The sequence below is a fragment of the Babylonia areolata genome, chromosome 18 (assembly GCF_041734735.1).
Source record: "Babylonia areolata isolate BAREFJ2019XMU chromosome 18, ASM4173473v1, whole genome shotgun sequence".
Lineage (NCBI taxonomy): Eukaryota > Metazoa > Mollusca > Gastropoda > Neogastropoda > Buccinidae > Babylonia > Babylonia areolata.
In genome coordinates, this window is record NC_134893.1 from 72698674 (window position 1) to 72721292 (window position 22619).

The 22619-nt window shown below is 47.0% G+C and overlaps 1 protein-coding gene across 6 annotated transcripts in view; it reads left to right on the forward strand.

The window, feature by feature from the left end:
* Positions 1-22619, forward strand: part of LOC143293065 (disco-interacting protein 2 homolog C-like) — an 89272-nt gene that overhangs the window by 28134 nt on the left and 38519 nt on the right. For all 6 annotated transcript variants that reach the window (XM_076603944.1, XM_076603945.1, XM_076603942.1 and 3 more), the window contains 13 exons: positions 2273-2392; positions 3926-4216; positions 5025-5165; positions 5879-5995; positions 6814-6887; positions 9407-9530; positions 10819-10910; positions 14810-14935; positions 16081-16204; positions 16374-16477; positions 18597-18699; positions 19080-19144; positions 19941-20034. In XM_076603944.1, the coding sequence (XP_076460059.1) occupies positions 2273-2392; positions 3926-4216; positions 5025-5165; positions 5879-5995; positions 6814-6887; positions 9407-9530; positions 10819-10910; positions 14810-14935; positions 16081-16204; positions 16374-16477; positions 18597-18699; positions 19080-19144; positions 19941-20034 (1575 nt within the window). The remainder of the gene's footprint in view (positions 1-2272; positions 2393-3925; positions 4217-5024; positions 5166-5878; positions 5996-6813; positions 6888-9406; positions 9531-10818; positions 10911-14809; positions 14936-16080; positions 16205-16373; positions 16478-18596; positions 18700-19079; positions 19145-19940; positions 20035-22619) is intronic.

The following is a 22619-nucleotide window of genomic DNA, read 5'->3' on the forward strand; positions in this document are numbered from 1 at the left end:
GTGGTTGGTTGTGTTGTGGTTTCTGCTAGAGTGTGCTTTAATATTGATCAGGCTTGGGGCGCCACGAAACCGATTGTGTCACGTCGTGCGTTCTATTGCACTCGCTGCCCTAGGTCTACGTGTACGCTGTGTGGCTGTGTGCAGCAGCTTGAAGGGGAAGAAAAAGGATGACTACTCTTTTTGTGTGTGTAAAATGCTGACCTTTTCTGTTGAGGCTGTGTGTGATGTCAAAAAAATGGACGGCTACTCATCCTGTGAAACTGAAGGCATGTATATTGTAACAATATAAAAGACCATAGACAGTTTACTGGTCTGTCAGGTAGTCAGTAAGTCAGTGTGTCTGTAACTTAAAGTGGGAATCAGTTTACTGTGTGCAAGTGGAAGGGAGTGTCTGGTATTCGCTTCCAAGCCATTTAAAAAAAAAATGTTTCAAGTTTTGAGTTTGTGTGCAAGTCAGTGGTTTGTGAGGGATCAGCATCTTTGATGGAGTTGTGTCCCTTTGTCTTCAACTCAGTTCAAGGTTCATGCAAAACTTATTGTATTGTATTGTTTTGTATTGTATAGTATTACTGTACTCTTTTGTCACAACAGATTTCTCTGTGTGAGATGTGGGCTGCTTTCCTGAGGGATAGCACATCACTACTGTGAGACCTTTTTTCCCCCCTGCCTTTCAAGTGTATGTTTTCCTATCCAAGTGGATTTTTCTCAAGAATTTTGCCAGGGACAATTCTTTTTGTTGTTGTGGATTCTTTTATGTGCACTAAGTGCATGCTGCATATGGGACCTTGGTTTATCATCTCAACCAAATGACTAGCATCCAGACCACCACTAGTGGAGGGGGAGGAAATTGTGGCGAGTGTCACTGGTTATGGCAGCTGAAGTTTGAATGTATACTGCATGACCAGTTTCTTGAATTGAAAACTTTGTATGAAAGGAATACCTTTCTTTGCAATGAATATCGGTGTGTATGTAACTCTCTGTCTCTGGCTCTGTCTCTGTGTCTGTGTGTGTGTGTGTGTGTGTGTGTGTGTGTGTGTGTGTGTGTGTGTGTGTGTGTCCATGCTTTGTTCTTGTTGTTTTTTTCCACCCTCCCTTTAACCCACTTACCCCCCCCCCCCCCCCCCCCCCCAACCCCGAGTCTCATGACACAGTAGTGTAACAGATGAATATTTGATGCATAAACTATACCCTTGACAACAGCACATCTGCTGCTGGATCAGTGAATGGGTGCTGTATTGATTTCAAAACTTGGTGGGGGATTCCGTTTCAAGCCCCCCATTCACTGCTGGGCTGGAATTGTCAGTGCTCGGTGGGGGGTGGGGTTGTCATCTAAGAGCCTACAGCGCTGTTAGTGTCTGCGACTATCCTGTGAAGTGATGATGGATGATGCTTTTGCTGGGAGGTGGTGGGAGGGGGGGGTGCGGGGTATGGGGGTGGGGGGGGGGGGGGTGCTTTTTCTTCTCTTCTCTGTTTCTGTGCATTTTGTGTGTGTGTGTGTGTGTGTGTGTGTATATATCTGTTCTCTCTTTCTCTCTCTCTCCTCTTGTTGTTCTTGTCGTTCCTGCTGTCCCCATCACTTCCTTCGCTTTTTGTTTGTTCTGTCTGATTCAAGTATATCAACTCTTCCTGCTGTGTGTGTGTTGTCAGAGATTCAAGTATATCAACTCTTCCTGCTGTGTGTGTGTTGTCAGAGATTCAAGTATATCAACTCTTCCTGCTGTGTGTGTTGTCAGAGATTCAAGTATATCAACTCTTCCTGCTGTGTGTGTGTTGTCAGAGATTCAAGTATATCAACTCTTCCTGCTGTGTGTGTGTTGTCAGAGATTCAAGTATATCAACTCTTCCTGCTGTGTGTGTGTTGTCAGAGATTCAAGTATATCAACTCTTCCTGCTGTGTGTGTGTTGTCAGAGATTCAAGTATATCAACTCTTCCTGCTGTGTGTGTGTTGTCAGAGATTCAAGTATATCAACTCTTCCTGCTGTGTGTGTGTTGTCAGAGATTCAAGTATATCAACTCTTCCTGCTGTGTGTGTGTTGTCAGAGATTCAAGTATATCAACTCTTCCTGCTGTGTGTGTGTTGTCAGAGATTCGCATGGAAGCGGTGATGCAGGCAAAAGATGATGATAATAATGGTGACAAGAATAACCAAAATGATAAACTGCTGTGTGTGTGTTTTCAGAGATTTGCATGGAAGTGGTGATGCAGGCAGAAGATGATGATAATAATGAAAGAAGACCATGATGATAATAATAAAGTGCTATGTGTGTCCAGAGATTCGCACGGAGGCAGTGATGCAGGCCCTGGCCATGCACAACAACAAGCGGCCCGTTATGCTGCCGTCCAAGAGGACCTCCGTCAACTACCAGGGACAGACACGCCGCGAACGACAAGGTCACTCACTCACTCTCCCTTGTCTCCCTTCACTTGTCTCCCTTGAGACGTCCAGTGCTCTGTTTTCACCCCTTGTCTGTCACTTTTTTCATCGTAGAACTGTGTTCAGGATTTGGTTTTCACCTTGTCTGTCGCTTTTTTCATCGTAGAACTGTGTTCAGGATTTGGTTTTCACCTTGTCTGTCGCTTTTTTCATCGTAGAACTGTGTTCAGGATTTGGTTTTCACCTTGTCTGTCACTTTTTTCATCGTAGAACTGTGTTCAGGATTTGGTTTTCACCTTGTCTGTCGCTTTTTTCATCGTAGAACTGTGTTCAGGATTTGGTTTTCACCTTGTCTGTCGCTTTTTTCATCATAGAACTGTGTTCATGGTTTGGTTTCCATCTTGTCTGTCACTTTTTTCATCATAGAACTGTGTTCATGGTTTGGTTTCCATCTTGTCTGTCACTTTTTTCATCATAGAACTGTGTTCATGGTTTGGTTTCCACCTTGTGAACTGTGTTCATGGTTTGGTTTCCACCTTGTCTGTCGCTTTTTTCATCGTAGAACTGTGTTCAGGATTTGGTTTTCACCTTGTCTGTCACTTTTTTCATCATAGAACTGTGTTCATGGTTTGGTTTCCACCTTGTCTGTCACTTTTTTCATCATAGAACTGTGTTCATGGTTTGGTTTCCACCTTGTCTGTCACTTTTTTCATCATAGAACTGTGTTCATGGTTTGGTTTCCACCTTGTCTGTCGCTTTTTTCATCATAGAACTGTGTTCATGGTTTGGTTTCCACCTTGTGAACTGTGTTCATGGTTTGGTTTCCACCTTGTCATCAAAATTCTGTTCTCTCAACACATGATGATTCTCACGGACTATCACATAGTATTTTAGCTCACACATCGAAATAATGGTGCTCTTGAAATTGATAAGTGTCAGTGAGTGATAGGAACTTTGTTTTGTGCGTAGTAAGAAACATTCTTTCTTTGTGCATGGTAAGAAACTTTAAGTTGAGTTTGTGGGCTGCAACTCCCATGGTCACTCTTTTGTACAAATAGGATTTTACATATATGACAGTTTTTACCCCACCATGTAGGCAGCTATACTCTGTTTTCAGTGATGTGCATGCTGGGTTTGTTCTTATTTCCATAACCCACAGAATGCTGACATGGGTTATGGGATCCTTAACGTGAGTATTTGACCTTCTGTGTGCCTATTCACATGAAAGGGTTCAGGCACAAGCAGGTCTGCACACAAGTTGACCTGGATGATCAGAAAAATCTCCACCCTAAACCCAACAAAGTGTGCCAAAAGCGGGAAATCGAACCCCTGGAAACTGGCAAGAATCTGTCGCTGTAACCATTCAGCCACCACACCAATCAAAATGGAAATGATAACAACAGTAACCGTGAACAGCAGTCCTCAATGTCACGCTGACAGTGCGCTCATGTTTCATGTTTATTGTAAAGCACTTTGAGCTCCCTTTAAGGGAGGAGAGCGCTCAATAAGTATCCATTATTACTATCAATATTATTGTTGTTGTTGTGCAGACTCCTCATCGGACGACGACAGCGTGTTTGACGAAGAACAGCTGCGGAGTTTCCAGCGAGGGGGTGGGGGCAGGGACAGCGGGGCCTCCTCCTCCTCTGTGTCAGACCCGGGCCAGGGCGCCTCCCCCTTCCACCACCCCGCCTCTGGCCCCACCCCCGGGGGTGGTGGGGGCGCAGGGGGGGGCGGGGAGAGGCCCAGGTCCCAGCACTACGTCAACTACGCCATCCCGGGCAACACGGCGCGCCACGCCCTGGCTGATGTCATGCAGAACGCGCAGAACGCCCGGCATTGTGAGTTGTTGTCGTCGTTGTTGTGTTGGGTGTTGTGATCCTGTGGTGTTTATGCTTTGTTTCAGTTTCAGTTTCTCAAGGAGGCGTCACTGCATCCAGATAAATCCATGTATGCAACGCCACGTCTATTTGGCAGATGCCTGACCAGCAGCAGCATAATCCAACACACATAGTCAGGCCTTAAATCCATGTATTGTATGCTACACCACATCTGGTAGGCAGATGCCTGACCAGCAGCAGCATAATCCAACACACATAGTCAGGCCTTAAATCCATGTATTGTATGCTACACCACATCTGGTAGGCAGATGCCTGACCAGCTGCATGGTGATGTCAGTTCATCAGGGTTCAGCAGGCAAAGGGTTAACCGTTTGTTTGCTGTTGTCTACAGTATGTTTTGTATAGATATTTATGTTTTTGTGTTTTGTTTTTGGTCAACTATTTTACCAGTCATTGCTAAAACAATTTGAGCTGTTTTTAGCTTCATGCTTCAAGTGAGTTCTACCATGCTGATTTTAGTTTTAAGGTGTTACCAATTACCTTTCTGTTTCCGCATTTTAGCTTACTTTTTTCTTTATAAAGTTTTACATAAAAAGTGTCATAACATTTGTGTTCTTAAAGATGTCTTTAAATCAATTTTGAATAGTGTCATGATTGGAATTTGTGATTTTTTTTTTCATATCAGTCATCAGGACAAAAGACCATCAGTATGGTGTTCCCAGTTAGTTGTGTGTTCATGTGCTGCAGTAAGTCAGTGTTAGGTTTTTTCAGTGTGATGCACACTGTGTGTGCTGTGTGCTGTGTGCAGCGTCTCACCACATATCCCAGCCCCCTGACGTGACCAACAATGCAAAGACCACTCGGCAGGCCGACCGCGTGGGCCGCTACAACCCGTCCTCCGTCCGTGTGACTGCCACTGGCATAGCTGCTGGCATGGTTGGGGATGATGGTGAGATGTTACTCCTTTCTTACTGGTTTTTTTTTTTTCATTTTGTGTGTGATCCTTAATATAGTGTGCAGACCAACATTTCTGTGGAGTCAGTGCATTTTGTTGTCATACTTTATGTGTGATCCTTAATATAGTGTGCAGACCAACATTTCTGTGGAGTCAGTGCATTTTGTTGTCATACTTTATGTGTGATCCTTAATATAGTGTGCAGACCAACATTTCTGTGGAGTCAGTGCATTTTGTTGTCATACTTTATTGTGTGTGTGTGATCCTTAATATAGTGTGCAGACCAACATTTCTGTGGAGTCAGTGCATTCTGTTGTCATACTTTATTGTGTGTGTGTGATCCTTAATATAGTGTGCAGACCAACATTTCTGTGGAGTCAGTGCATTTTGTTGTCATACTTTATGTGTGATCCTTAATATAGTGTGCAGACCGACATTTCTGTGGAGTCATTGCATTTTGTTGTCTCTATCATACTTTGTTATTACTTTTTTGTGTGTATACCATATTGATTTTAGTGACCTTTGCCTCTGTATTGCATTTGTCTTGTGGAGTCATTGCATTTTGTTGTGTGTCTGGTATATTTTTTATAGATCATAATGGTGCAGAATTATAGACTGTTTGTGGTGTCGCCTGTACCAAGTGTGTAATTGTTAAAACTGACTGTGACGTGTTTCATTATTATTATTATTATGTGATGTGCTGACAGCCCCAGTGCACGGCAAGGTGTCGGCCAAGATCCAGCAGTTGCTCAACACCCTTAAACGGCCCAAGAGGAAACCCTTACCGGAGTACTTTGTGGACGAAGCCGAGTCCAACCTGGAGGGTGAGTCACCTTTTGGGGCCGCTCCTGTCATTGTGGGTCACTGATACATGGCTGGAACTGGGAGGATGTTCGTAGTATTTGGATTCCCGTATTGGAATTTGGGTGATTCCCCCCCCCCCCCCCCCCCTTTTTTTTTTTTTTTACTATGCTTTGGTATTAAGAAATGCGCTCCAGTTAACCAAAACCCTAGACCCTGGCTACAGGCTTTTCAGATTTACAAAAATCAGTCACTGCCACCCATTCTGATGTTTCTGTCTCAATTTAGAATAAAGTGATAATGTGTTGTATTGCATATTCATTGTATTATACTGCAGACCTGTGCACCCTTTGTCCTTGGGGGGGAAAAAAAAAAGAAGAGAAATATGGAATCTGATTTCATCTACCAAAATCACAATTTCTCAACAATATAGAATGCAAAAAATATTTTTTGTTCCGACATGAAAATGGTTATTGAATATTGCAAGATAAGCATTTTTCTTTTATAAGAAAGTGGGAGGGAAGATGGGGAGAGAGAGAGAGAGAGAGAGAGAGAGAGAGAGAGAGCAAGCAATGGTCAATATTGATCAAATGTGATAAAATACTGAGAGCCAGTGAAAAATACTGAAGACAGTTATGACAATACTGAAAATGTTAGCTGAGGGGTGCACAGGTCTGATACTGTATTGTATGGCATTGTGTAATTGTCATATTGTATTGTATCATATCCTGTCATATTGTATCATTTCCTGTCGTATTGTATGATCTCATATTGCATTGTACTGTGGGTGTGCATGCTCAGTGCCCCATGTTCACACTGCAGTGTGGGTGACGTGTTTCAGCGCCCCAGGCAGACCCCAACGCCCCCAAGCCTGAGGGGAGCGAACTGACCCCTGTGATGGGCGACCAGTTAGTGGTGAGTTCCCCCCCCTTCCCCTCCCCTCCCCTCCCCTGGCTGCGGGACGGTCGTCACCCAGGGTGTGTGTGTCCGTGGGGTGGTGTCCGTTCCATGACCAGTGTGTTTGGTGTTGTGTGTTTCTACAGCAGTGACTGGACAGAAGTCATTTGTGCTTTTCCATGCTGGTTTTTTTTCTTGCCATTCAGTGTGTTTAAGGTGGGATTGTTGTTGGGTTCAGGTTAAGGTTGGGGGAGAGGGGGGGTATAAAGGGGGGTTGGTGTGAAAGGTGTGTGTGTTGACAGTGTGATTGGTGTTGGGTTCAGGTTGGTGGGGTGTGTACAGGAGGCATGGTGTGAAAGGTGTGTGTGTTGACAGTGTGATTGTTGTTGGGTTCAGGTTGGTGTGAAAGGTGTGTGTGTTGACAGTGTGATTGTTGTTGGGTTCAGGTTGGTGTGAAAGGTGTGTGTGTTGACAGTGTGATTGTTGTTGGGTTCAGGTTGGTGGGGTGTGTACAGGAGGGGTGGTGTGAAAGGTGTGTGTGTTGACAGTGTGATTGTTGTTGGGTTCAGGTTGGTGTGAAAGGTGTGTGTGTTGACAGTGTGATTGTTGTTGGGTTCAGGTTGGTGTGAAAGGTGTGTGTGTTGGCAGTGTGATTGTTGTTGGGTTCAGGTTGGTGTGAAAGGTGTGTGTGTTGACAGTGTGATTGTTGTTGGGTTCAGGTTGGTGTGAAAGGTGTGTGTGTTGACAGTGTGATTGTTGTTCGGTTCAGGTTGGTGTGAAAGGTGTGTGTGTTGACAGTGTGATTGTTGTTGGGTTCAGGTTGGTGTGAAAGGTGTGTGTGTTGACAGTGTGATTGTTGTTGGGTTCAGGTTGGTGTGAAAGGTGTGTGTGTTGACAGTGTGATTGTTGTTGGGTTCAGGTTGGTGTGAAAGGTGTGTGTGTTGACAGTGTGACTGTTGTTGGGTTCAGGTTGGTGGGGTGTGTACAGGAGGCATGGTGTGTAAGGTGTGTGTGTTGACAGTGTGATTGTTGTTGGGTTCAGGTTGGTGTGAAAGGTGTGTGTGTTGACAGTGTGATTGGTGTTGGGTTCAGGTTGGTGTGAAAGGTGTGTGTGTTGACAGTGTGATTGGTGTTGGGTTCAGGTTGGTGGGGTGTGTACAGGAGGCATGGTGTGAAAGGTGTGTGTGTTGACAGTGTGATTGGTGTTGGGTTCAGGTTGGTGGGGTGTGTACAGGAGGCATGGTGTGAAAGGTGTGTGTGTTGACAGTGTGATTGTTGTTGGGTTCAGGTTGGTGTGAAAGGTGTGTGTGTGTTGACAGTGTGATTGGTGTTGGGTTCAGGTTGGTGGGGTGTGTACAGGAGGCATGGTGTGTAAGGTGTGTGTGTTGACAGTGTGATTGGTGTTGGGTTCAGGTTGGTGGGGTGTGTACAGGAGGGGTGGTGTGAAAGGTGTGTGTGTTGGCAGTGTGATTGTTGTTGGGTTCAGGATGGTGTGAAAGGTGTGTGTGTTGACAGTGTGATTGTTGTTGGGTTCAGGTTGGTGGGGTGTGTACAGGAGGGGTGGTGTGAAAGGTGTGTGTGTTGACAGTGTGATTGGTGTTGGGTTCAGGTTGGTGGGGTGTGTACAGGAGGCATGGTGTGAAAGGTGTGTGTGTTGACAGTGTGATTGTTGTTGGGTTCAGGTTGGTGGGGTGTGTACAGGAGGCATGGTGTGAAAGGTGTGTGTGTTGACAGTGTGATTGTTGTTGGGTTCAGGTTGGTGTGAAAGGTGTGTGTGTTGACAGTGTGATTGTTGTTGGGTTCAGGTTGGTGAGGTGTGTACAGGAGGCATGGTGTGAAAGGTGTGTGTGTTGACAGTGTGATTGTTGTTGGGTTCAGGTTGGTGTGAAAGGTGTGTGTGTTGACAGTGTGATTGTTGTTGGGTTCAGGTTGGTGGGGTGTGTACAGGAGGCATGGTGTGAAAGGTGTGTGTGTTGACAGTGTGATTGTTGTTGGGTTCAGGTTGGTGGGGTGTGTACAGGAGGCATGGTGTGAAAGGTGTGTGTGTTGACAGTGTGATTGGTGTGGGGTTCAGGTTGGTGTGAAAGGTGTGTGTGTTGACAGTGTGATTGTTGTTGGGTTCAGGTTGGTGAGGTGTGTACAGGAGGCATGGTGTGAAAGGTGTGTGTGTTGACAGTGTGATTGTTGTTGGGTTCAGGTTGGTAAGGTGTGTACAGGAGGGGTGGTGTGAAAGGTGTGTGTGTTGACAGTGTGATTGTTGTTGGGTTCAGGTTGCTGAGGTGTGTACAGGAGGCATGGTGTGAAAGGTGTGTGTGTTGGCAGTGTGATTGTTGTTGGGTTCAGGATGGTGTGAAAGGTGTGTGTGTTGACAGTGTGATTGTTGTTGGGTTCAGGTTGGTGGGGTGTGTACAGGAGGGGTGGTGTGCAAGGTGTGTGTGTTGACAGTGTGATTGTTGTTGGGTTCAGGTTGGTGGGGTGTGTACAGGAGGCATGGTGTGAAAGGTGTGTGTGTTCAGTGTGATTGTTGTTGGGTTCAGATCCCGTCAGGCCTCCCACGGAACCTGGAGGCAGCGTTACAGAGGTACGGGTCCTCGTCCTACAAGGCCAACGCCATCACCTGTCTGGATCCCAGCGGCAAACCCTCCCTCAACCTGTCTTACGGTGTGTACTGTGTGTGTGTGTGTGTGTGTGTGTGTTGGTGTTGGTGTTGATTTCTGTGTCTGTATGTGTGTGTATGTTTGTGTGTATGTGTGTGTTGGTAGATAGTGAATGCACAGTGATTAGTTTTTGGATATGTTCAGTTTGTGTCGAGCATTGAAGAGTTAATCTTGTTTTGACCTTTGTGGACATTACATGTGTTGATTACTTTCCATGTGTTGATTACTTTCCATATGTTGATTACTTTCTATGTGTTGATTACTTTACCAAACTTGTCAAGGAAAGAGCCAGCTCAGGTCATTATTCCTGTCATACATGATAAAAAGGGATTACCTGATAATTCTTTTCTAAGCTGACTGAACAGTTACTTGTGTTTCACTGACAAATTTCTAAGTCATGTGGCACACTGTAAAAGAACCCATGGCAATGAGAGTGTTGTCCTCTGGTCAACTTATGTCAAAAGAAATCCACTCTGATAGCTACACAAATATGTAGGCATGCACTTAAGGCCTGACAAGGGCATTTGGTTATGCTGCTGTCAGGCATCTGCTTAGCAGATCTGCGGGTGCAATAGCCGAATGGTTAAAGCGCTGGACTTTCAATCTGAGGGTCCTGGGTTCGAATCTCGGTGCACCTGGTGGAGATTTTTCCGATCTCCCAGGTCAACATATGTGCAGACCTGCTAGTGCCTGAACCCCCTTCGTGTGCATGCGCACGCAGAAGATCAAATACGCACGTTAAAGATCCTCTAATCCATGTCAGCGTTCGGTGCGTTATGGAAACAAGAATATACCCAGCATGCACACCCCCGAAAACGGAGTATGGCTGCCTACATGGCGGGGTAAATAAATATAAAAAAAACGGTCATACACTTAAAATGTTACGTGTCTGTCTGAGTGCGTATGTGTGTGTGTCTGAAATCTGATTGAATGACACAGGAAACGAATGATGAGCGCCCAGTGGCAGCCGTCACTCGGCTCTACCCAGGTAGGCAGCCTGTGGTGCAAATGTCCCCGTGTTTGTAAAGCGCTTAGAGCTTGGTCTCTGACCGAGGATAGGCGCTATAGAAGTATCCACATCAGTCAATCAATCAGATGTGGTGTAGCGTATATGGATTTGTCTGAACGCAGTGATGCCTCCTTGAGAAACTGAAACTGTTTTCAAAACTAACTGAACTTAGACCAATGATTTACAGTCATTTGGATGGATTAACTGATACTGTTGTCTGAACTGACAGAAGCATTGACAGATGATTCAGGGACTAATGTTCCTTGATAAACTGTGTTTTCAGGCAAGCTGCTGGGTCGTGCCCAGAAAATAGCATACTCCCTGCTGTGTAAGGTGGGCCAGAAAGGGGAGGCCGTCATACGTCAGGGAGACAGAGTGAGTGCGCTGTCTGGCCCTCTGCTCTTTCTGTTTTTCTCTTCCATGTCTGTGTCATTTGCTGAACTCTATCTCTTCCATGTCTGTGTCATTTGCTGAACTCTATCTCTTCCCATGTCTGTGTCATTTGCTGAACTCTATCTCTTCCATGTCTGTGTCATTTGCTGAACTATATCTCTTCCCATGTCTGTGTCATTTGCTGAACTCTGTCTCTTCCATGTCTGTGTCATTTGCTGAACTCTATCTCTTCCATGTCTGTGTCATTTGCTGAACTCTGTCTCTTCCATGTCTGTGTCATTTGCTGAACTCTATCTCTTCCCATGTCTGTGTCATTTGTTGAACTCTATCTCTTCCCATGTCTGTGTCATTTGCTGAACTCTGTCTCTTCCATGTCTGTGTCATTTGCTGAACTCTATCTCTTCCCATGTCTGTGTCATTTGCTGAACTCTATCTCTTCCATGTCTGTGTCATTTGCTGAACTCTGTCTCTTCCATGTCTGTGTCATTTGCTGAACTCTATCTCTTCCATGTCTGTGTCATTTGCTGAACTCTGTCTCTTCCATGTCTGTGTCATTTGCTGAACTCTGTCTCTTCCATGTCTGTGTCATTTGCTGAACTCTATCCCTTCCCATGTCTGTGTCATTTGCTGAACTCTTATCTCTTCCCATGTCTGTGTCATTTGCTGAACTCTATCTCTTCCATGTCTGTGTCATTTGCTGAACTCTATCTCTTCCCATGTCTGTGTCATTTGCTGAACTCTTATCTCTTCCCATGTCTGTGTCATTTGCTGAACTCTATCTCTTCCATGTCTGTGTCATTTACTGAACTATATCTCTTCCCATGTCTGTGTCATTTGCTGAACTCTGTCTCTTCCATGTCTGTGTCATTTGCTGAACTCTATCTCTTCCATGTCTGTGTCATTTGCTGAACTCTGTCTCTTCCATGTCTGTGTCATTTGCTGAACTCTGTCTCTTCCCATGTCTGTGTCATTTGTTGAACTCTATCTCTTCCATGTCTGTGTCATTTGCTGAACTCTGTCTCTTCCATGTCTGTGTCATTTGCTGAACTCTATCCCTTCCCATGTCTGTGTCATTTGCTGAACTCTATCTCTTCCATGTCTGTGTCATTTGCTGAACTCTGTCTCTTCCATGTCTGTGTCATTTGCTGAACTCTATCTCTTCCATGTCTGTGTCATTTGCTGAACTCTGTCTCTTCCATGTCTGTGTCATTTGCTGAACTCTGTCTCTTCCATGTCTGTGTCATTTGCTGAACTCTATCCCTTCCCATGTCTGTGTCATTTGCTGAACTCTTATCTCTTCCCATGTCTGTGTCATTTGCTGAACTCTATCTCTTCCATGTCTGTGTCATTTGCTGAACTCTGTCTCTTCCATGTCTGTGTCATTTGCTGAACTCTGTCTCTTCCATGTCTGTGTCATTTGCTGAACTCTGTCTCTTCCCATGTCTGTGTCATCATCCGCTGAACTCTACCTCATTCTCTTTCTCTCCCATGTCTGTGTCATCTGCTGAACTCTACCTCATTCTCTTTCTCTCCCATGTCTGTGTCATCTGCTGAACTCTACCTCATTCTCTTTCTCTCCCATGTCTGTGTCATCTGCTGAACTCTACCTCATTCTCTTTCTCTCCCATGTCTGTGTCATCTGCTGAACTCTACCTCATTCTCTTTCTCTCCCATGTCTGTGTCATCTGCTGAACTCTACCTCATTCTCTTTCTCTCCCATGTCTGTGTCATCTGCTGAACTCTATCTCATTCTTTTTTTCTCTCATATGTCTAGCATCATGATCATTGCTGAACTCTATCTCATTCCAGGCATGCTCAATTTGCGCCCTTTTTTTGTACCCAGTTGCCATACTAGCTATGTTGATATGACCACGTAACAAGGTCCTTGCTGAACCGATCCTCCAAGGAACTGCTGTGGGAGGGCGGCAGAGGGGAAGACAGAAAAAAAAGAAGATGATTTGACAGTATTGCAGAATGGACAGGAAAACCATTTGCAAGGACCCCTGGCTTTGACACACAACTGACAGACCTGGAGGAATCTGGTGATCAGTTGTTCAGTGTGGCACCCCAGCCAATCTTCATAGAGCTCAGGGAGAAGAAGAAGAAACAGAAAAAGAAATGATTTTCAGTAAGAAGAAGAAGAAGAAGACATAATTCAAAATAATCAAACACAAAAAATCATCTTAGCACATGCATTTTCTAAACCCTATGCACTGCTGTCATTTTAAACATGTTATTACAAGAAACAAGACAGAACTACAGCGTCCAGTTTAAACAGTCTTGAAGGACAAAAGGTGAGCAGCAACAAGCCTGAGCTGCTTAGAGGATTTTTCTTTTTAACATTGACCTGACTGTGTACATGTGTGTGTCCAGGTGACCTTACCTGACTGTGTACATGTGTGTGTCCAGGTGGCCTTACCTGACTGTGTACATGTGTGTGTCCAGGTGACCTTACCTGACTGTGTACATGTGTGTGTCCAGGTGGCCTTACCTGACTGTGTACATGTGTGTGTCCAGGTGGCCTTACCTGACTGTGTACATGTGTGTGTCCAGGTGACCTTACCTGACTGTGTACATGTCTGTGTTCAGGTGACCTTACCTGACTGTGTACATGTGTGTGTTCAGGTGACCTTACCTGACTGTGTACATGTGTGTGTTCAGGTGACCTTACCTGACTGTGTACATGTGTGTGTCCAGGTGGCCTTACCTGACTGTGTACATGTGTGTGTCCAGGTGACCTTACCTGACTGTGTACATGTGTGTGTCCAGGTGGCCTTACCTGACTGTGTACATGTGTGTGTCCAGGTGACCTTACCTGACTGTGTACATGTGTGTGTCCAGGTGACCTTACCTGACTGTGTACATGTGTGTGTCCAGGTGGCCTTACCTGACTGTGTACATGTGTGTGTCCAGGTGACCTTACCTGACTGTGTACATGTGTGTGTCCAGGTGACCTTACCTGACTGTGTACATGTGTGTGTCCAGGTGACCTTACCTGACTGTGTACATGTGTGTGTCCAGGTGGCCTTACCTGACTGTGTACATGTGTGTGTCCAGGTTGCCCTACCTGACTGTGTACATGTGTGTGTCCAGGTGGCCTTACCTGACTGTGTACATGTGTGTGTCCAGGTGACCTTACCTGACTGTGTACATGTGTGTGTCCAGGTGGCCTTACCTGACTGTGTACATGTGTGTGTCCAGGTGGCCTTACCTGACTGTGTACATGTGTGTGTCCAGGTGACCTTACCTGACTGTACATGTGTGTGTCCAGGTGACCTTACCTGACTGTACATGTGTGTGTCCAGGTGGCCTTACCTGACTGTGTACATATGTGTGTCCAGGTGACCTTACCTGACTGTGTACATGTGTGTGTCCAGGTGACCTTACCTGACTGTGTACATGTGTGTGTCCAGGTGGCCTTACCTGACTGTGTACATGTGTGTGTCCAGGTGGCCTTACCTGACTGTGTACATGTGTGTGTCCAGGTGACCTTACCTGACTGTGTACATGTGTGTGTCCAGGTGGCCTTACCTGACTGTGTACATGTGTGTGTGTAGGTGACCTTACCTAACTGTGTACATGTGTGTGTCCAGGTGACCTTACCTGACTGTGTACATGTGTGTGTCCAGGTGGCCTTACCTGACTGTGTACATGTGTGTGTCCAGGTGGCCTTACCTGACTGTGTACATATGTATGTCCAGGTGACCTTACCTGACTGTGTACATATGTATGTCCAGGTGACCTTACCTGACTGTGTACATGTGTGTGTCCAGGTGGCCTTACCTGACTGTGTACATGTGTGTGTCCAGGTGGCCTTACCTGACTGTGTACATGTGTGTGTTCATGTGGCCTTACCTGACTGTGTACATGTGTGTGTCCAGGTGGCCTTAGTGTACCCCAACAATGACCCCATCTCCTTCATCTGTGCGTTCTACGGCTGCGTCATGGCTGGGGTGGTTGCTGTGCCTGTCGAAGTGCCTCTCAACAAGCGAGTGGGCGTGGCTCCGGTAAGTTAGCTGTCACTGTGGGCGTGGCTCCGGTAAGTTAGCTGTCACTGTGGGCGTGGCTCCGGTAAGTTAGCTGTCACTGTGGGCGTGGCTCCGGTAAGTTAGCTGTCACTGTGGGCGTGGCCCCGGTAAGTTAGCTGTCACTGTGGGCGTGGCTCCAGTAAGTTAGCTGCCACTGTGGGTGTGGCTCCAGTAAGTTAGCTGTCACTGTGGGCGTGGCCCCAGTAAGTTAGCTGTCACTGTGGGCGTGGCTCCAGTAAGTTAGCTGTCACTGTGGGCGTGGCTCCAGTAAGTTAGCTGTCACTGTGGGCGTGGCTCCGGTAAGTTAGCTGCCACTGTGGGCGTGGCTCCAGTAAGTTAGCTGTCACTGTGGGCGTGGCCCCGGTAAGTTAGCTGTCACTGTGGGCGTGGCTCCGGTAAGTTAGCTGCCACTGTGGGCGTGGCCCGGTAAGTTAGCTGTCACTGTGGGCGTGGCTCCGGTAAGTTAGCTGCCACTGTGGGCATGCCCCAGCTAAGTGGGCATGACCCAGGTAAGTGGGCGTGGCCTCAATCTGTTGACTTTAAGTGGACCAGGAAGGCAACCTAGTGAAAAGCAAAGAACTCCTGTGACTGTAAAACATTGTTCTGATGCAGGACAATATCACAAGATCTGTGATTATATTACTGTACCATAGATTGGGATAGTTATGCCATTTGATATGTGTCACATGTGATTGAGTATATCACTTCATTGATGTCTCTTCTAGATTGTGATGCTTATGTTAAAATCAACTCTATCCTGGTTTAAAACACTTTTCGAGAAGTTGCACTTAGATGTCTGGATGGTTGTGTTTTCATATAAACCCAGACTGTGATGTGACCATGATATGATGTGATGTGATGTTATGTGACCATGATGATTTGATGTGATGTTATGTGACCATGGTGTGATGTGATGTGACCATGATGTGATGTGATGTGATGTGATGTGACTGTGATGTGATGTGATGTGACCATGATGTGATGTGATGTGATGTTATGTTTTCAGGTCCTTGGAGGCCAGAGGGTGGGGTTTTTGCTGGACAGTGATGAGACCGTGATGTGATGTGATGTGATGTGATGTGACCATGATGTGATGTGACTGTGATGTGATGCGATGTTTTCAGGATGCGGGAGGCCAGGGGGTGGGGTTTTTGCTGGGCAGCCTCAACGTGTGCTGGGCCCTGACCTCTGACAACTGCTACAAGGGGCTGCCCAAGTCCAGCAACGGGGATGTCATCACCTTCAAAGGTACATCACCCTCACACACACACACACACACACACACACAGAGCAGGCAGTGGTAACAGTTTCTCTTTATTAGCATTTTTGGCTTCTTTTTTTTTTTTCAATAGGTTTTTTTCTTTTCCTTTATTGTTAGTCAGTGTGTGTATTTAAAGGTATATACCTGTGGTTGCAGGCTGGCCGCGGTTGAACTGGTTTGTGACGGAGAACCTGAGCAAGCCACCCAAAGACTGGCAGCCTCCCCCTCGTCTCTCTGAAGACGTGCCTGCATACATTGAGGTGTGCTCTCCCCTTGGTCTGTCTGTCTGTTGTCACGTCACAAGGGGTTGTGCTCTCCCCTTGGTCTGTCTGTCTGTTGTCATGTCACAAGGGGTTGTGCTCTCCCCTTGGTCTGTCTCTGTCTGTTGTCATGTCACAAGGGGTTGTGCTCTCCCCTTGGTCTGTCTGTTGTCATGTCACAAGGGGTTGTTCTCTCCCCTTGGTCTGTCTCTGTCTGTTGTCATGTCACAAGCGGTTGTTCTCTCCCCTTGGTCTGTCTCTGTCTGTTGTCATGTCACAAGGGGTTGTGCTCTCCCCTTGGTCTGTCTGTTGTCATGTCACAAGGGGTTGTGCTCTCCCCTTGGTCTGTCTCTGTTGTCATGTCACAAGGGGTTGTGCTCTCCCCTTGGTCTGTCTCTGTCTGTTGTCATGTCACAAGGGGTTGTGCTCTCCCCTTGGTCTGTCTCTGTTGTCATGTCACATGGGGTTGTGCTCTCCCCTTGGTCTGTCTCTGTCTGTTGTCATGTCACAAGGGGTTGTGCTCTCCCCTTGGTCTGTCTCTGTTGTCATGTCACAAGGGGTTGTTCTCTCCCCTTGGTCTGTCTCTGTCTGTTGTCATGTCACAAGGGGTTGTGCTCTCCCCTTGGTCTGTCTCTGTTGTCATGTCACAAGGGGTTGTGCTCTCCCCTTGGTCTGTCTCTGTTGTCATGTCACAAGGGGTTGTGCTCTCCCCTTGGTCTGTCTCTGTCTGTTGTCATGTCACAAGGGGTTGTGCTCTCCCCTTGGTCTGTCTCTGTTGTCATGTCACAAGGGGTTGTGCTCTCCCCTTGGTCTGTCTCTGTTGTCATGTCACAAGGGGTTGTTCTCTCCCCTTGGTCTGTCTCTGTCTGTTGTCATGTCACAAGGGGTTGTGCTCTCCCCTTGGTCTGTCTCTGTCTGTTGTCATGTCACAAGGGGTTGTGCTCTCCCCTTGGTCTGTCTCTGTTGTCATGTCACAAGGGGTTGTGCTCTCCCCTTGGTCTGTCTCTGTCTGTTGTCATGTCACAAGGGGTTGTGCTCTCCCCTTGGTCTGTCACTGTCTGTTGTCATGTCACAAGGGGTTGTTCTCTCCCCTTGGTCTGTCTCTGTCTGTTGTCATGTCACAAGGGGTTGTGCTCTCCCCTTGGTCTGTCTCTCTCTGTTGTCATGTCACAAGGGGTTGTGCTCTCCCCTTGATCTGTCTCTGTCTGTTGTCATGTCACAAGGGGTTGTGCTCTCCCCTTGGTCTGTCTCTGTTGTCATGTCACAAGGGGTTGTGCTCTCCCCTTGGTCTGTCTCTGTTGTCATGTCACAAGGGGTTGTCCTCTCCCCTTGGTCTGTCTCTGTCTGTTGTCATGTCACAAGGGGTTGTGCTCTCCCCTTGGTCTGTCTCTGTTGTCATGTCACAAGGGGTTGTGCTCTCCCCTTGGTCTGTCTCTGTTGTCATGTCACAAGGGGTTGTTCTCTCCCCTTGGTCTGTCTCTGTTGTCATGTCACAAGGGGTTGTGCTCTCCCCTTGGTCTGTCTCTGTCTGTTGTCATGTCACAAGGGGTTGTGCTCTCCCCTTGGTCTGTCTCTGTTGTCATGTCACAAGGGGTTGTGCTCTCCCCTTGGTCTGTCTCTGTCTGTTGTCACGATGCAAGGGGTTCAACTTCTCGTTTTCTGTTTCGTTCCGATAAAACATTAATTTGCATTAAGCAGGAGTATACGTAATATAAAAAATGATTTATTGTTATTAGTATTTGTATTTCTTTATCAGTTGATTTCAGTGTTTAAAGCGGTATGGAAGAAGAACTAGTGTAATGAAAAAGTGCCTGTCTGTGATTTGTGGCATTGTGAAGGTTGTGTGTGAGTGTGAGTGTGTGTGTGTGTGTGTGTGTGTGTGTGTGTGTGTGTGTGTGTGTGTGTGTATTGGCATGTGTGTGTGTATTAACCTGTGTTTGTGTGTGTGTGTGTGTATTGGCATGTGTGTGTGTATTAACCTCTGTGTGTGTGTGTGTGTGTGTGTGTGTGTGTGTATTGGCATGTGTGTGTGTATTAACCTGTGTGTGTGTGTGTGTGTTGGCATGTGTGTGTATTAACCTGTGTGTGTGTATTAACCTGTGTGTGTGTGTGGTTTCAGTATGGACTGAACAAGGATGGGAGCACGGTAGGAGTGACCACCACCAGGAACACCATGCTGTGTCACTGTCGTACCCTCACTGTGGCCGCCAACTACACTGAAGGTCAGGCACCTCACACACACCTGTACAGTGATAGTCATGATGCTGATGACAGCAACAAGGATATAAATGATGATAATGATTATGATGATAATAAGAACACAGTGATGAACACCAACAATGGTAATCATAATGGCACCAGCACCAACAATGATAATAACAATGATAACAACAACAATGATGATAGCGATGATAATAGCAACATCAACAATGATAAAGATGATAAGGATGTATGTATTCACGTAGCGCTAATACTTGCTCTGTGGTAAATCAAAGTGCATTCATAGCAAACAAACAAACATAGTGGACAAGAGTCCTCTACCAAGACAAAGAGTGATGTGTTTATATCATGGAATTGCTGTATAAAGAAGTGTGTGTTTCAGGGGAGGTGATGGTTTGTGTGCTGGACTTCAAGCGAGATGTGGGGATGTGGCACGGCATTCTGTGTGTAAGTATCCTCTGCTGCTGTTCTGATGCCTTTTAAACAGGAAACAGGAAGCAAGGACTGTAGCTTTTTGCCCCTGGACAAATGGCGGGCATATCATTTTAGTACAATGCTAAGTGGCCAGGATCTGTTTGTACTCAGGGTTGTGAAAAGGTACCCTAGTCATTTAGGAGCTAATTTGTTTTTTTCTGTGTGATATGTTTGCTTTTAAACAGGAAATTGGAAGCAAGGACTGTAGCTTTTGCCCCTGGACAAATGGCGGGCATATCATTTTAGTACAAAGCTAAGTGGCTGGGATCTGTTTGTACTCAGGGTTGTGAAAAGATACCCTAGCCATTTAGGAGCTAATTTGTTTTTTTCTGTGTGATATGTTTGCTTTTAAACAGGAAATTGGAAACAAGGACTGTAGCTTTTGTCCCTTAACAAATGGCAGGCACATAATGCCAGCATGATACTTAGTAGTTGGGATCTGTTTGTACTCAGGGTGGATTAAAAGTACCCTGAGGTCATTCAGGAGTTAACTGCTTATTTTCTGTGTGATGTATAACTTAGCCTAGTTTCACTCAGATTCATTGGTTTCCAGCTATTAACTTTCACACAAAACTGTAAGAAAGGTACAAGACCTGTTCAAAGTTACAAATTTCCATGAGAATTGTACATTTTCTTGAACAGAATGCAGCGTTTGCATCATGCATGAGGAATGGCATCTGTATTTGTTATTTTTTGTGTTTGATTTGAAGAGAGACATGAGTGCACTTGTCTACAGAGCAGTGATGTGTGGGTGTGTGGGTGTGTGCAGAGTGTGTTCAATGGAATGCACACCATCTTCATTCCTTACTCCCTGATGAAAGTGGACCCTGCCTCCTGGATGAAGATGGTGACCAAGTACAAAGGTGAGGGCTGTCTTCACTCCACCACTCACATCTCTCTCTTTGCCCTGAGGGCTGTCTTCACTCCACCACTCACATCTCTCTCTTTGCCCTGAGGGCTGTCTTCACTCCACCACTCACATCTCTCTCTCTGTGCCCTGAGGGCTGTCCACTCCACCACTCACATCTCTCTCTCTCTTTGTCCTGAGGGCTGTCTTCACTCCACCACTCACATCTCTCTCTTTGCCCTGAGGGCTGTCCACTCCACCACTCACATCTCTCTCTTTGCCCTGAGGGCTGTCTTCACTCCACCACTCACATCTCTCTCTCTCTGTGTCCTGAGGGCTGTCTTCACTCCACCACTCACATCTCTCTCTTTGCCCTGAGGGCTGTCCACTCCACCACTCACATCTCTCTCTTTGCCCTGAGGGCTGTCTTCACTCCACCACTCACATCTCTCTCTCTTTGCCCTGAGGGCTGTCCACTCCACCACTCACATCTCTCTCTCTCTTTGCCCTGAGGGCTGTCCACTCCACCACTCACATCTCTCTCTCTCTTTGCCCTGAGGGCTGTCTTCACTCCACCACTCACATCTCTCTCTCTCTCTTTGCCCTGAGGGCTGTCTTCACTTCACCACTCACATCTCTCTCTTTGCCCTGAGGGCTGTCTTCACTCCACCACTCACATCTCTCTCTCTCTTTGCCCTGAGGGCTGTCTTCACTCCACCACTCACATCTCTCTCTTTGCCCTGAGGGCTGTCTTCACTCCACCACTCACATCTCTCTCTCTGTGCCCTGAGGGCTGTCTTCACTCCACCACTCACATCTCTCTCTTTGCCCTGAGGGCTGTCTTCACTCCACCACTCACATCTCTCTCTTTGCCCTGAGGGCTGTCTTCACTCCACCACTCACATCTCTCTCTCTTTGCCCTGAGGGCTGTCTTCACTCCACCACTCACATCTCTCTCTCTCTGTGCCCTGAGGGCTGTCTTCACTCCACCACTCACATCTCTCTCTTTGCCCTGAGGGCTGTCTTCACTCCACCACTCACATCTCTCTCTTTGCCCTGAGGGCTGTCTTCACTCCACCACTCACATCTCTCTCTTTGCCCTGAGGGCTGTCTTCACTCCACCACTCACATCTCTCTCTCTTTGCCCTGAGGGCTGTCTTCACTCCACCACTCACATCTCTCTCTCTGTGTCCTGAGGGCTGTCTTCACTCCACCACTCACATCTCTCTCTCTCTGTGCCCTGAGGGCTGTCTTCACTCCACCACTCACATCTCTCTCTTTGCCCTGAGGGCTGTCTTCACTCCACCACTCACATCTCTCTCTTTGCCCTGAGGGCTGTCTTCACTCCACCACTCACATCTCTCTCTCTTTGCCCTGAGGGCTGTCTTCACTCCACCACTCACATCTCTCTCTCTCTTTGCCCTGAGGGCTGTCTTCACTCCACCACTCACATCTCTCTCTCTCTGTGCCCTGAGGGCTGTCTTCACTCCACCACTCACATCTCTCTCTCTCTGTGCCCTGAGGGCTGTCTTCACTCCACCACTCACATCTCTCTCTCTCTTTGTCCTGAGGGCTGTCTTCACTCCACCACTCACATCTCTCTCTCTCTGTGCCCTGAGGGCTGTCTTCACTCCACCACTCACATCTCTCTCTCTTTGCCCTGAGGGCTGTCTTCACTCCACCACTCACATCTCTCTCTTTGCCCTGAGGGCTGTCTTCACTCCACCACTCACATCTCTCTCTCTTTGCCCTGAGGGCTGTCTTCACTCCACCACTCACATCTCTCTCTCTCTCTCTCTGTGCCCTGAGGGCTGTCTTCACTCCACCACTCACATCTCTCTCTTTGCCCTGAGGGCTGTCTTCACTCCACCACTCACATCTCTCTCTCTCTCTGTGCCCTGAGGGCTGTCTTCACTCCACCACTCACATCTCTCTCTCTTTGCCCTGAGGGCTGTCTTCACTCCACCACTCACATCTCTCTCTCTCTCTTTGCCCTGAGGGCTGTCTTCACTCCACCGCTCACATCTCTCTCTCTCTCTTTGCCCTGAGGGCTGTCTTCACTCCACCACTCACATCTCTCTCTTTGCCCTGAGGGCTGTCTTCACTCCACCACTCACATCTCTCTCTTTGCCCTGAGGGCTGTCTTCACTCCACCACTCACATCTCTCTCTCTCTGTGCCCTGAGGGCTGTCTTCACTCCACCACTCACATCTCTCTCTCTCTGTGCCCTGAGGGCTGTCTTCACTCCACCACTCACATCTCTCTCTGTGCCCTGAGGGCTGTCTTCACTCCACCACTCACATCTCTCTCTCTCTCTGCCCTGAGGGCTGTCTTCACTCCACCACTCACATCTCTCTCTCTCTTTGCCCTGAGGGCTGTCTTCACTCCACCACTCACATCTCTCTCTCTCTCTTTGCCCTGAGGGCTGTCTTCACTCCACCACTCACATCTCTCTCTCTCTTTGCCCTGAGGGCTGTCTTCACTCCACCACTCACATCTCTCTCTCTCTTTGCCCTGAGGGCTGCGTGTAAGATAACATGTATGCTTATTCAGAGATGGGAATCTACAGTATTTATTCTGTAATGTCGACCTACCAATTTC